This window comes from Mesocricetus auratus, unplaced genomic scaffold (genome assembly GCF_017639785.1).
Source record: "Mesocricetus auratus isolate SY011 unplaced genomic scaffold, BCM_Maur_2.0 Super-Scaffold_100018, whole genome shotgun sequence".
NCBI classification, from domain to species: Eukaryota; Metazoa; Chordata; class Mammalia; order Rodentia; family Cricetidae; genus Mesocricetus; species Mesocricetus auratus.
In genome coordinates, this window is record NW_024429199.1 from 51231737 (window position 1) to 51245508 (window position 13772).

Genomic DNA, 13772 nt, shown 5'->3' on the forward strand with positions numbered 1-13772 from the left:
CCCCTTGTTCAGGTCAGCTGTTTCTGTGGGTTAAACCAGCCCGGTCTTGACCCCTTTGCTCATCACTCCTCCCTCTCTGAAACTGGGTTCCAGGAGTTCAGTTCAGTGTTTAGCTGTGGGTGTCTGCCTCTGCCTCCATCAGCCACTGGATGAAGGCTCTAGGATTGCATATAAGTTAGCCATCAATCTCATTATCAGGGAAGGGCATTTAAGTAGCCTCTCCACTATTGCTTAGATTGCCAGTTGGTGTCATCCTTGTAGATATCTGAAAATCTCACTAGTGCCAGATCTCTCCTCAAACCTATAATGGCTCCTTCTATTAGGGTATCTCTCACCCTGCTCTCCTCTAATCTTCCCACTTTAAATATTATCATTCACTCTATTGTATAATTTGGTGCCCTAATATTTTATTCACTAACTATATAATGAATATATTATTTCTTCAGGAAGAATTCAAATCTCTGTGGGCTGAGAGGCCTCTTTTGAACTTCCTTGTACTTCAAGGTTAGAGGTCACACATACACTGTGACAGCGCAAAATTGGGTGTTAATTAGGATGTTCTGTTCCACTGGTCCCTGAAGATATTTTCAGTAGAGAACTCCATACAGGGAGCATAAATCAATTAAAGTCAAGACAAAAGAACCCAGATTCCATGGCAGGCGAGGGTGACCGAGGCGGGGACAAACATGCCAGGCAGACAGAGCTTAATGAGAAGATTTATTAGAAAGGGAAAAGGGAAGCCAGGGAGAGGAAAGAGAAAAGAAGTAAAGAGACACACAGACAGAGAAAGGAGAGAAGAGGAAGACAGGAAACGTCCTATCTTCCCCAAGGGAACAGTAGAAGAGAGAGACAGAGAGACACAGAGAGAGAAAACAGGAAAGAGAAAAGCAGAAAGAGAGCATAAGTGGGCGGGGTCTTTCCTTTAAAGGGGTCCTTTGCACCTGGGTTGGCCAAGGTACTGCCTGAATCCTTACAGCCACCATCTCATTCGCAATTTCCCTGAGCAACAGTTAATGAAGATACAGCCCAAGTGAGACCACAGCTATGAGCTAGTTACATGCTAACTCTGACTAGGTTCCTCTTTCTGAACTCACTCTACCATCCTCATCTGGGGCAGGTTACTACCATCACCGCCATGCTGTTTTAGTAACACTAGGGTACATACATAAAACCTATTGCAGAACTCTCCTATTCCTCCAATTCCTGTTCCTATTCTTATCCTGCACTCTCCAGGAGTTAGTGAAATTCACTTACTTCCTGTACATTCAGTCAATCACACCAGTATTCAGACCATGCAAAGTGTTGTTTAGATTCCAAATGAATGTGATAAACTGTTTCTAAGAGGATAATTCTATCCTCTTGGTTGTAAACCAAGGAGGGCACAGAGTAGAATGAACCAGGGTTCATTCCTTCCAGGATCCCATAGTCTTTCTGTGAATTAAATCACAGAAAACTATAGTCTATTAGATGAATTGTTACCGCAAGACATTCCATTCTTCCAGCCAGAAGAAAGTCGGACTTGATAAATGTAGCCAGGAGCACCATATCCATTTTATGAGATGGTTTGTAGACGATTAAGTGCTAAGACACAGGGCCACTAATGGAATAAGAGCTCAGGAAAACACATGCACGTAGGCTGCACTCAGTGAGTCAGACATGATGAAGAAGGTGGTATTTCATCTGAAGTGTAGGAGTAAATTAGGTATGGGGTGGGGGAAACATTCAAGGTAGGAGGGAGAATAAGCTTCATGAGTTCCAAGACAAGTAAAGAGAATGTTCTTACCCAAGCCAAGGGAGGGCTTATTTTCTGGTGAGGGTCAAAGATTAGATAGTCAAAGTGTTTTATGCTACTCATATCTTCTTTGGTTAGTTGGGAAAGCTTCAGACTACTTTATAATAAATAAAAAAAGGAAACTTGAGGAAGGAGAAAATAAAAACCTGCTGTGTAGAAGAGCTTCTGGGCAGTCGAATTAGTGCTCCAAAAATGCAGTTATGAACAAATTTCAGAACACAGTAAAGAGAGATGATACTAGCCAGAGTGATACCTATAAACCGTGCAGCAAACTGTCTTGTTGATACACAAAACATTCAAAATGTTGAAGAGATTTATCACTGCATCCAAAGAAGAAATTCATGGCAGGAAGATGGGTTAAGAAGTCTGACAAACAATATAAATTAGAAGTAAATTGCTTCCTCTATTTTCAGATGCTCTAAGATGATAAATGTCTTGAAACAGAACTGGGTTTCATATAGTTTCTAGGATCTTCCTCCTACTCCTTCTTACAACGCTGTCTCTGCCATTGGACCTTACGCTTCTCTATGGCAGCCCTGTCGCTTAGCATCAGCTAAGCACTTATCTTTTTGTTCTGACTGCAGCACCAAACAAAACTGTCCCCACGTGCCTTCTCCAGGTATCCAGCCAAGGGTCACTAACACCCTCCTGTTTAGTGTCCAGATTCACCAGGTGACTGATAATCTTGTCCTGGCTGTTGATAAAACTGTTTTGCTTTAAGGTCCATTTAGAAAAAAAGTAGAGACTGGGAAAGGAACCTTACTAAACTTTGAGAGGAATGCTGCATACCTTCAAACAATGTGTGGTAGACCACAGCTTCTCAAACTGCTGTGGTGACCCCATGTAAAGTTAACTGAATGTGGGGGCTGGCAAAAAAACAAACAAACAAAAAACCATCGGCAACAGCAAAGCTTTTTTTGAATATCCAGTGACCAAAAGTTAATTCAAAATCAAATGCATACTGAATCTGAGGTTCTCAGAGAACTGCTTGTTTATATTGCATCACATAACTGCACTGCACCCTTGCTTCTGAACATACAACACGCATAGTTCACACTGCGTTCTGTCTACCACTAACCACAAGAGCAGATACAGATAGAAATACATACTATTATCAGCTAGGAAGATAAGTAAATGAGGCCTGAAAATCCTGAATTGGCAATTTTTGTTTTTGTTTTTTTGAGACAGGGTTTCTCTGTGTACCATTGGACCCCATCCTGGAACTTGCTCTTGTAGACCAGGCTTGGTCTCCAACTCACAGAGATCCGCCTGCCTCTGCCTCCCAAGTGCTGGGGTTAAAGGCACGCGCCACCACTGCCCAGCTGAATTGGCAATATTTGTCAAAGTATTTCACTGGACTAGGGTAGAAAGAAGCTGGACTATGGTAACAAAAAAAAAAAAAAAAAACAAGAGCACTGAGGAAGCAGAGACAGTTAGCACAGGATATTCTTACTAGCAGCCTGACTATAACACAAATTTCAATAACCAGTCACCACAAACAGTTCCAAGGTTGAGTGATGTATTTAATTGATTATTATTCATTCATTGTGTTGAGCACATTTATGGCTGCTGAGAAGCAACAAGCAAAGAGTAAGCAATTAAAAAATGGGTCAAGAGTGGGACTAAGGAAACAATACCAGAGAGAGCAGAGAGAGAGAGAGAGAGAGAGAGAGAGAGAGAGAGAGAGAGAGAGAGAGAGCATGAATTATTTCTTACAGAGATGGGCACACACACACATGAGTCCCTAGATGTAGAGATTGAACATCACACACTTGGTAGCTCAAGTTTATTTTGTAACATGGGGAGGACAGGATTTGGGGCTGAGGCATCTAGAGACTAAACTATGTAATGAATCCTCATCCTCTTCTCATATTTTCTTTGAAATCGTCTATAAACTTTACTGGTGCTCCTTAAACAAAAAGGAGTGTGTGTTTTATAAATAGAACAGCCTCATATAACTGACTTTAGTTGCAGACAGCAAAGCTGGCCTTCTTTGTCCCACACTGCATTCATCCTGATTCCCAAGCACAAAGGGGATGCAGATAGAAATATGCATGGTCTGTGCTCATGCACAGATGTTGCACTTTTCAGGGTGATGACATCTGTAGTGCCATCAAAGGAATCTTTTATGGTTGCATAATGAAAAAAATCAAAAGCTATTCTTTTTATTCATGCAGAAATCTAAACTCATACTTTCAAACTCTTTAACTGAAATAAGTTATGTGGGCCAAAATTCTTGTATGTATCCTATCCTAGATAACCATGTGTCTTCAGTTTCCTTCTCCAACCCGAACAATCTCATTCAGAGATGAACTTAGAACTCGAAGGTCATGATCTTTGTTAACCAATGGATCAAAAGGCCACTCACTGGTTTCTATTTCTGGCTTCAGGATCTCTCTTAATGAATCCAGAGGGTCAATTGCATGTAGAGACATAATAAACTGGATTCCTCAAAAAATCTGTGCCTTCTCAGAACTGGAAGGGAGGAAAGCATGCGGGCCAGAAACAGTTAAACATATAAAATTATCGACTTTTCACATTGAATTTTATCAGCTGGTATAAAACACTATTTTAAATTTGTAAACAAATTAGAAGTTCTATATTCACCAATTCTCAACTTAATCCCTTCCACATATATTAACCCACTTTTTCGTATTAGGCATATCTTTTCTCATTATTTCCCAGGACACTTGAATACTAAACTAGTTTTTTAAACTACAAAGGTACCCAATTCCTTAGGAGAATCGTGAGCTTTCCTGACACATCATGAGTTTATCAGAGACCTAAGGAGAAGGTGTAAGAGCCTTACTGTCTTGGAAACAGCTTAGAGGTGTGGATGTACAGTGCTTTTGCTGTTAGTTCAAACTCTGTGACACCCCTCACTTCCGGGGGGGGAAACAGTGTTCAGTATTTTGAAACATACAAAACTGTATTGTAATTCTGGAGAAAAATTCAGGGCCCCATCTTGCTAGGCCATCACTCTGCCACTGAGCTAATCTGTGGTCACTGCATTGCTACACTTTAAGATGCAAGTGATTGCCGGGCGGTGGTGGCGCACACCTTTAATCCCAGCACTCGGGAGGCAGAGGCAGGCAGATCTCTGTGAGTTCGAGGCCGGGCTGGCCCGACAGCCTCCAAAAAAATGCAGAGAAACCCTATCTGGTAAAACAACAACAACAACAACAAAAAGATGCAAGTGATTGAGCCGTTCATAGGGGCTTAAGGGGGAAAGCAGATGAATTGTTTCAGATAATCCACTATAAAGAAAGGAGCCTGGGCTGTGCAAAGCTGGACTGAGGTACTCAACCTACATCAGTAACATTTAGTCTTTTCTTCTCCATCTCCTCTGCTACCCTTCTCTGTGTTCACTTTCCTCTCAAGCCATCGTTCTTGAGTGAGCAATGATGTACTTACCTCCTAGTCTTCCAACCCACACATGAAAAAAGAGAATTTCCAACAAAAGTCTTGGACTGTTGCCTCTAAATGCATAAGGTTTGGCCAATCCCTAGTCCCAACTGTAAAGACTGTATGATACTTCAAGGGAACCTTTTGTCCTAGTCACATATGAAACTGAGCAAATGCCCCACAGGCAAAACCGACAGATATCTATCCAATGCTGCCTTCAAATACACTGTGAGCTCTCTTGAAATGCTAGTAGACTCCTTGCATAAATCTTAAAGGAAATCTTAAATCAGAAACGTCAGTGATTGAAAATGGCTGTGTCAAGTGTGGCAAATTCAGGTAGAGGCCAGACTGACAGCTGTCTGGCAGCAGGGCTGGCAAGGAAATTCCCGCATCAGGCAGAGCTTAGTCGACATGACTCATAAGGTCACTTTTGACTCCACAATTCTATTATCCTTGTTAATTTCCCCAATTCAATTTGCAGCACAGGATAAACAAAGCAGCCTAATTTGATCTGGAACCTCTGCAGGCTATCACAGGTCATTTAATCTAAAACACATGGCCTTCACCATTCCTGTGTTTTCCAAAATCATCTAACAGACCTTGTCCTTACAAAGGCTCCATGTTACTAGTTTCACTCACGGCTTTTTCCAGCCTCTTGCTTATTTGGCGATTGCCTTTGATTCTCCTTTAGATTGGGTTAGATGGAACATAAAAGAGTTTCCTCCAATCTGAATTTCTTTTAAGTCATATGAATATCAAGTCCAGATTAATATTACATTGCTTACATCTTTACTTCACAATGTGGCTTTCTCTTTTCAGGACTGGGTAGGAGAAATTGGATATGGGCTATAGATAATCACAGGTCTGGAAAAGTCTATTACAGCAAGATTTCAGAGATGAATGGTCAGATTTTAAATTTTGATATCAATGTAATTTGTAAAATAAATTTGATATTATTTTAATATCAAAACTGGGGTACTAAAACCACTTGAGTCCTACTTGTTAAGAAACATACATATAGTCCAGTCAGATGGCTCAGCTGCTTGGCCTGACAACCTCAATTTGACTCCTGAGAACCACAAACTAGAGACAGCCAACTCCCCAAAGCTGTCATTTGACCTTTATACAAGTGCCAACATATGTACTTGCTCTCCACACAAATTCTCTCTCTCTCTCTCTCTCTCTCTCTCTCTCTCTCTCTCTCTCTCTCTCTCTCTCTCTCTCTCAGAGACACACACACTAAATAAAAATGTAGTTTACAAAGGAAATACACACATGTGTTAGAGTTATATATCTTAACATCCTTTACACATGCTCAACTAAAGTGTCTTCACAATTTCTTCACAGTTGAAAGCAACTCCCATAATGCACATGCTCCATTTAAATGGCAACTGCCCCTTGCAGAATCCAGCCTTAAACATTTGGTTTCTGCCAGTGTGTGCCCACCCTTATAACTGGTGCTATTTCTTGTCTTTTGCAGTGAATGTTGTGTCAATGTTACAGGAATTTTGGGAAAGTAAGCAGCAGCAGAGAGCCACACTCTCTAGTGAAGGCTTGGTGGTCTATGAGTCAATGCCCTCCTCTGGGCCTCCCTTTGTGAGCTACGTGACTCTCCCTGGAGGAAGCTGCTTTGGCAACTTTCAGGTAAGAACAGCCAGCCCCTTGTTAGCAAAAAATAACTGGGCTAGAGCACAAACTAGCTATGACTTTTCTTGGATATAGTGAATAAAGCTGAATCATAGCCTATCAAATATACTGGAAAAACTGCCCCAATTTAAAAAAGAAAGAAGTGGTTTATATTGGGACGTGCCCTGGTACTTCTACAGAAAACAATTTTTTATAGTATAGCATTTCGTCTCCGGATAGTACAAAACAATTCTAGAATAAAATACACAGAACTAGAAAATAGTGGCAATCAGTTGAAAGGCTGTACTACCATGATTTTTGTTATAGTTAAGTATTAATCAATCTGGTAATCATTGTAGCATATGACTTTAATCCAGCACTCAGGAGGTGAGGACAAGCAGATCTCTAGGAGTTCAAGGCCAGCCTGATTTGCATAGAGAGTTCTAAGTCGGTAGAATGAAACCCTGTCTCAAAACTAGCTAAATAAACAAACAAATATTTATATAAAATATGCAAGTCAATGTAATCAGTCTACTCCACACCAAAGCATGAACCAACAGCAGAAAGCTGAGAACTGGGATTAAGTAGTTGTCTTTATCCCAGGGTTCTGCCTCTATCTATTTGTAATACCTTGAAAAACTTTTTTAACCTTTCAATCTTTCCCAGCTTTGAGATGGAAAGTATCCGCAGGATTAGCCGGACGTCATAGAAAGTACATTCTCCGTGTGTTTTAGCATGACATATCTGCTGGATTACAAACTCTCCAGATATCATTATTAGAATACTCACCCATTTGGTTACACTTTTTTCCTCTTTGTGGATAAATGTAGACATATTTCTAATCGTGTATCTATGCAAAAAGCATTGGACTCTATTACAACCAACATCTGGCTATCCAGTGAGTCACTAGGGAACATCAAGCAGGCTGAGGATATGGTCCATACCCTTAGGAAATCAATGTAAAAAATGCTATAGTAATTATGGAGTTATATTTAAGGGTCACTGCAAGCACAAGCAAGGGAACACTTCTAAAGTTACTAGTCCTCTTTATAAGTATTCCTTTAACGCAATAAGCCATACTCATTCAGGAACAGCGGTACTTCATTTCTAACATAAAGAAAAGAATACACAGCCAAGTTTCTTTCTGAGCTTGGTAGATAGGAAGCACTGATTTAAAAAAAACCTTTCAGTGTATATATTTATCATGTACATGTACGGGTGTACAGAACCCAATGTTTTTAAAGCTGTCTTATCTGGTGTTAACTTTAATTAACTATAGTCCCCCTTTGGATTAGTTGCTATTTTACCCTGTTTTATTGTATTGCCTGTTATATCTGCTTTAAACTGTCTCAAACCCTTTGTGTGGTAAGAGAAGATTACGTCTTTAAGCTTCTAAAACTTTAAAAATGTTTATAGTATTTGTGGTGTGTGTGTGTGTGTGTGTGTGCATGCACATGTGTGTATACATGTGTGTGTTCACACTGTGCCGTGGTTCTTGTGTGAAGGTCAGAGAACAGCTCATGGGGGAGGAGAGCATCATTTTTCTCCTTCCATTATGTGAGTCCTAGGACTCAAACTCAGGTCATCAGATTTGGTGTCAGGCAACCTTCACCAGCCGAGCCTGCTCACTGGCCCAAGAAAAGCATAATTTAATAAGCAGACTAGCAAACCCACGTCAGTGACTATTGGGGATTGTAAACTGAAGCTGAGGTGTACAGTTGAAGGTCTCTTATCCATCTGGGAAAGGTAATGTGTGTTCTCTCAGTACAAGAAACACCGAAAGAAGAGACCTCAAGCATTTTCAGGGTCACCAGAATGTAAGTGTGGAAGACAGCATTGAGACACTTGGCCGTCACACCTTGCCAAGGAGAGTACACGTTCTGCACTAAGTAGAATCAGAGCCCTGAATGTGAACAGTATGCGCAAACGTGTTTCTGAAAGAGTGCTCTGGCGGCCACATGAAGATGCTTTAGAGCTACATGAAGCTAAGACCAAGAGCTTCAGGAAGTGAGTCATGAGCATCTATGGTAGTGGATAGAGCTGCATACACAAGGTGATCCACAGAGAGTGTAAAAGTGGCTGGAATTTGGGGAGATGGGATTAAAAACCTCAATTTTAGCTTAGCCGTTGGCTGAGGAAGATGATGAGACAGGAGCAGAGACCCAGAAAATGTGGACAAAATGAGTGAGTAGGGCATTCAACTTCAAAGGTAGGTTGGAGTTTCTTTGTTTTTTGTTTTGGTGTTTCTGAGGCAGTGTTTCCCTGTATTGTTTTGGAGACTGCCCTGGAACTCGCTCAGTAGACCAGGCTTGGTCTCGAACTCACAGAGATCCACCTGCCTCTGCCTCACGAGTGCCGGGATTAAAGGCGTGCGCTACCACCGCCTGGTGGTAGGTTGGAGTTTTGTTTTGTTTTCTGATACTGCATTTACCCACTAGCTTGTGTTGCTTTTAATAGTTTATTTATTACTTTATATACATTGGTATTTTGCCTGCGCATATGTCTGTGTGAGGGTGTCAGATCTTAGAATTACAGACAGTTGTGAGCTGCCACATGGGTGCTGGGAATTGAACCCTAAGCCTCTGGAAGAGTAGTCGGTGCTCCTGACCACTGAGCCAACTCTGCAGCACCCTTGTTTTAAAAAATTAGATTGAATATATTGAGTGTATAGGTAGCTTTTGAGAAACTTTTAAGGTCACTGACTTTGAAATGGGTCAAAACCCACCAAATTTGGTTAAAGATAAAACCCCAAACCTGTGTTTTTGAAAAGATGAATAAATCCAGGCAGTGAGAGCACACACCTTTAATCCCAGTACTCAGGAGGCAGAGGCAGGAGGATCTCTGTGAGTTAGAAGCCAGCCTGTTCTACCGAGTGAGTTCCAGGACAGCCTCCAAAGCTACAGAGAAATCCTGTCTAGAAAAACCAAAAATAAAAAAAGTAAAAAAAAAAAAAAGCAAGAAGGAAAAAAGAAAAGATAAATAAGACATATTTGGAATTTCTGATTAATAACAAACAAAATTAAAAAGGTATGTGCCTCGGTACTTATAAGAAAGTCATACAGTGTAGTACAAGCATACAACAAAAAATCATTGTGGTAAAAAACAAAAGGGGTCTGTAGAAATGGCTAGGTGATTAAGAGTGTGTACTGCTGTTAGAAAGGATGTGTAAATTCAATTCCCAGCACTCTCATCAAGTGGATCACAACCACTTACTCCATTCCAGGGGGATCTGATGTCTCTGGCCTCTTAGGACACCTACACTCACATGCACATAGACATACACATACATACACACACACACACACACACACTATATATATATATATATATATATATATATAAACAAAACTAAAACATTAAATTTCTGGCTAGTGGGAAACTATACTATCTTTATAACTTTTCTCTAAAATCATTTCCAAAGAAAAAATTTGACTGGGGAAGAAAGCTAATAGTTGCTGTTATCTTACTGAAGTCTAAATCCCTCTGCAGCAATAGACAATTCATCTGACCCCTTTTGTCCTCCAGGCTTTATCTACAGGGATCCCTTTTCTGACACTGGGTGCTTTGCCTTAACTCCCCCACATCCTATATTTTGATCTCCTCCAGTCATCCCCATACTCACACTATGACCTAATTAATGAGGATATTCAACGCTATAAGGAAAACAATATATTTATTTACCAGAGAGAGAGTCGCACTAGCTAGGAATTAGAAGCGTGGCTGGCTTCCAAGAGAAAAAGGGAGGTTCCTTTTCCTTTCACTTCCTTTTATATCTACCTGTGTCAGTTTACATGTCCCCGCCCTCATGGGCGGATAGCTTTGTGGGGTTCACTCCTACACCTAATAGTCAGTGTTCCTGCCCCACTTTCTAGGCCTCCACACAAGAATATTTTCCATGTATATGCTCTGAATCGTCTCTTGGAAACAGTCTACCTCTTCAGATTTCCCAAAGCAGTTATATGCTTCTCTATTAGCACCTTACGCTAAGGTGATGTGTGCATGTGTTTTATCTCTGCAATAAAATATAGATGCCTCAGGGATGGGACCCATCTCCTTAAGACTTCATAATCTCAAGCACTGCTGTTTTCACATAGTATCAGCCTAGTAAATTTTGTAAAATCAATACTCGAATGAATGAATAATAAACCCCAAGAACAACTTAATGCTGTTACTCTTCTATGCAATCAATAGTCTGCAAAGATATCCACTTAACTTTTCCTGTGGGTGAGGTTACAAAGGTTCAGTAACCTTGTAATAAACCAGCATTATCTTGTTCCTATCTATGGCTAAAATACTGGAAGTGAATCAATGAGAAATAATTGATCTAGGACTGCCTGTTTCCCCCTGGATTTGATTTGTGCATAACTTTCCTCTCACTTGGCTCTCACGGCCATGAATAACCAATGATGACTATATTTGTACACAGGCATGCATTATGTCCGCAGTCAATAAATGCACTCATTATAATCTATCTTAAATGGAATGCATTTGTCATATAAAACATATATCTAGAGACCATGAATCTAAGAATTTTAGTGCTCTTGTTTGTTTTAGCTACCCTGAGGATTATGAATTTTCCTATTGTCTCATAAATTTTGACTCAAAAGACAGGACTTCCCTTAGGTGGTGGATCCAACATCCTCCTTGTGGTCTTAAAAAAATGAAAATGAAAATTGCTCAGCAGGGAGGCCTCTGGGTGACTTCTCTGATCATCTCAAAGTCTCCTTTTCCTTATGTTTAAATCATCATAGTTTAAGGTTCTCAGGAGGATTGCTAATGTCCTTGCTTTAAAAGACCCAGAACTTCCTGAATCAAAAACATTTTGAAATGTATTTGGGTGGTTGGCAACCAAATCTAGTCCCCTAACCCATTTGTTCCTCCAAAACAAGATTGGGGAAGAAAAACCAGGGAATAAAAAAGGGATAAAAAATTCTTTAGAGATGATATCTTACACTGTTTGTCAGTTCAAAACCCATCTTAAATGTTGTTTTTTGCCATGTAACATTTAACCATGTTTTACCAGCAGCTGTCCTACAAGAGCCTATAAGTGCATTGCAAACCATTTCATGATGGATTATTAGCACCAAGGCCATGTGCTGAAGCATGGAGAAATCATTGTGCCAGAGTAGGCTTCTTGTTGCTCCATGGATATCGCTTCCAGTGGCGCCAAGTATTATTAAAGTGGACTGTGAGTTAGGTTACAGAACTAACCACTCTGATTTCAGCAGTTTCGTGAAAGCTGTAAGAAATCATGCTCATTCATTCAGAACAGTGGAGTGGTATTAAGAATGGTCTCTAGTTTCCTGATTAGTAAAAGGAAAGCTGTCCAAGACTTTGATGGTCACAAGCTAACACTGTTTTTTCATGCAAAGTACCTCTAATTTGAGTAAATGGGAAGCTTGTGTCCATGAAGACTAATTAAGACATTTTCAGTTAATCTTGACCTTCCTTTTACCAAACCTTCATGAATTACTGTAGTATGAAAAAAAAGAGAGAACTGAAAATGTGGCATTGTTTTTAAATATCTAAATAATAAACAAAATAACCTACTGACACAAAAATTTTCCCCAGAAGTTATGTGAGATTTGTGCATCCTGAGTGCATTTTCATTACACCATTTTTTTGGTCTAAGCACTTAATCCTTCTCTTATCATACATCACATCCATGAAAATCAGCAACATTTTCCACATTTTACCATAAAAATGACCGTGGCCCCAGCTCATCTTCCAGCCCCTCCTTATGAATGTAGAAGGGGAGTCACTATTGTTCTGGCAGCTGTTTTTGTTTCTAAGCCCTCCAAAAAAACTCGAGTATCTTATTTTATATTTTTATTTTAAAAAGTTTGTGGTTCGATTTTTTTAAAAAAGTCCATGAAGTAGTCTTCTGTATAGAATTGGCTAGGATAACTTGGAATTAAAATTTTACATTCTTATGTTTAGCAAATTTTTCTCATAGTACTACTTATACAATTATTTACATATGTGAATTATTATTAACGAAAATGTATAGCATTGATGTGATAGCTTGATATATCTGAAACATATATATAATTAATTATGATATTATGTTTTTCTTACCTATTTGGGTGCTATTGTTAAAAGCGTTTCATAGAAAATAAGTATAGGTATTCAATGATATAGTGTGGCTCTAAGACTAGTTATGTAAATGCCAGGCATATTAGGTTGAAACATTTGTTATCTCTACTAGCAGACTCTTGATCGGCTCCCTCAACCCATTTTTAACTCCTATCTGGTTGTACTGGCTGGTTTTGTACATCAACCTGACACTAGCCACGGAGACATCAGAGGAAGGAACCTCAGTTGAGGAACTGCCTTTTTGGATCTAGCTGTAAGGCATTTTCTCATTTAGTAACCAATGGAAGAGGGCCCAGCCCATGGTGGGTGGTACCAGCCCTGGGCTGCTGGTCCTGGGTTCTATAAGAAAGCAATCTGAGCAAGCCATGGGAACCAACCAGTAAGCAGCACCCCTCTAAGCCCTCTGCATCAGCTTCCCCCTCCAGGATCCTGCCCTGTTTTGAGTTCCTGTCCTGACTTCCTTTAGTAATGAACATCAATGCAGAAGTGTAAGCCAATTAAACCCTTTCCTTCCCAGCTTACCTTTTGGTCTTGTGTTTTACTGTGGCAATAGAAATCCTAACTCAGACACTGTTGCTGTACAACAAACAGGAAGCCAAAGAAAGAACATTCAAAGCAGATGCGTCTTGGTGAAGCTTTCTCTGCATTTTAATGGCTTTTAGTTATTTTGCTTATGAAAATACCTAGGAATACTGCTTTTATAAGGATTGGACTGAGTACAAGGAAAATAGAAGTATGGAATGTTGTTTTCTTTTACTTAATGTGATAAGTACACTTTACCTGTATAATCAGACTCAGAAACACATTTTGTACTTTCATAAATTGCATGAGTCTTCTCAAAATCCAAGAAAGT

At 39.9% G+C, this 13772-nt stretch overlaps 1 protein-coding gene across 1 annotated transcript in view; it reads left to right on the plus strand.

The window, feature by feature from the left end:
- The window catches only part of Lix1 (limb and CNS expressed 1), a 51433-nt gene that overhangs the window by 12857 nt on the left and 24804 nt on the right, over nucleotides 1-13772 (plus strand). Inside the window, exon 2 of the mRNA XM_040728242.1 lies at nucleotides 6678-6841. Coding sequence (XP_040584176.1) covers nucleotides 6678-6841 — 164 coding nt within the window. The remainder of the gene's footprint in view (nucleotides 1-6677; nucleotides 6842-13772) is intronic.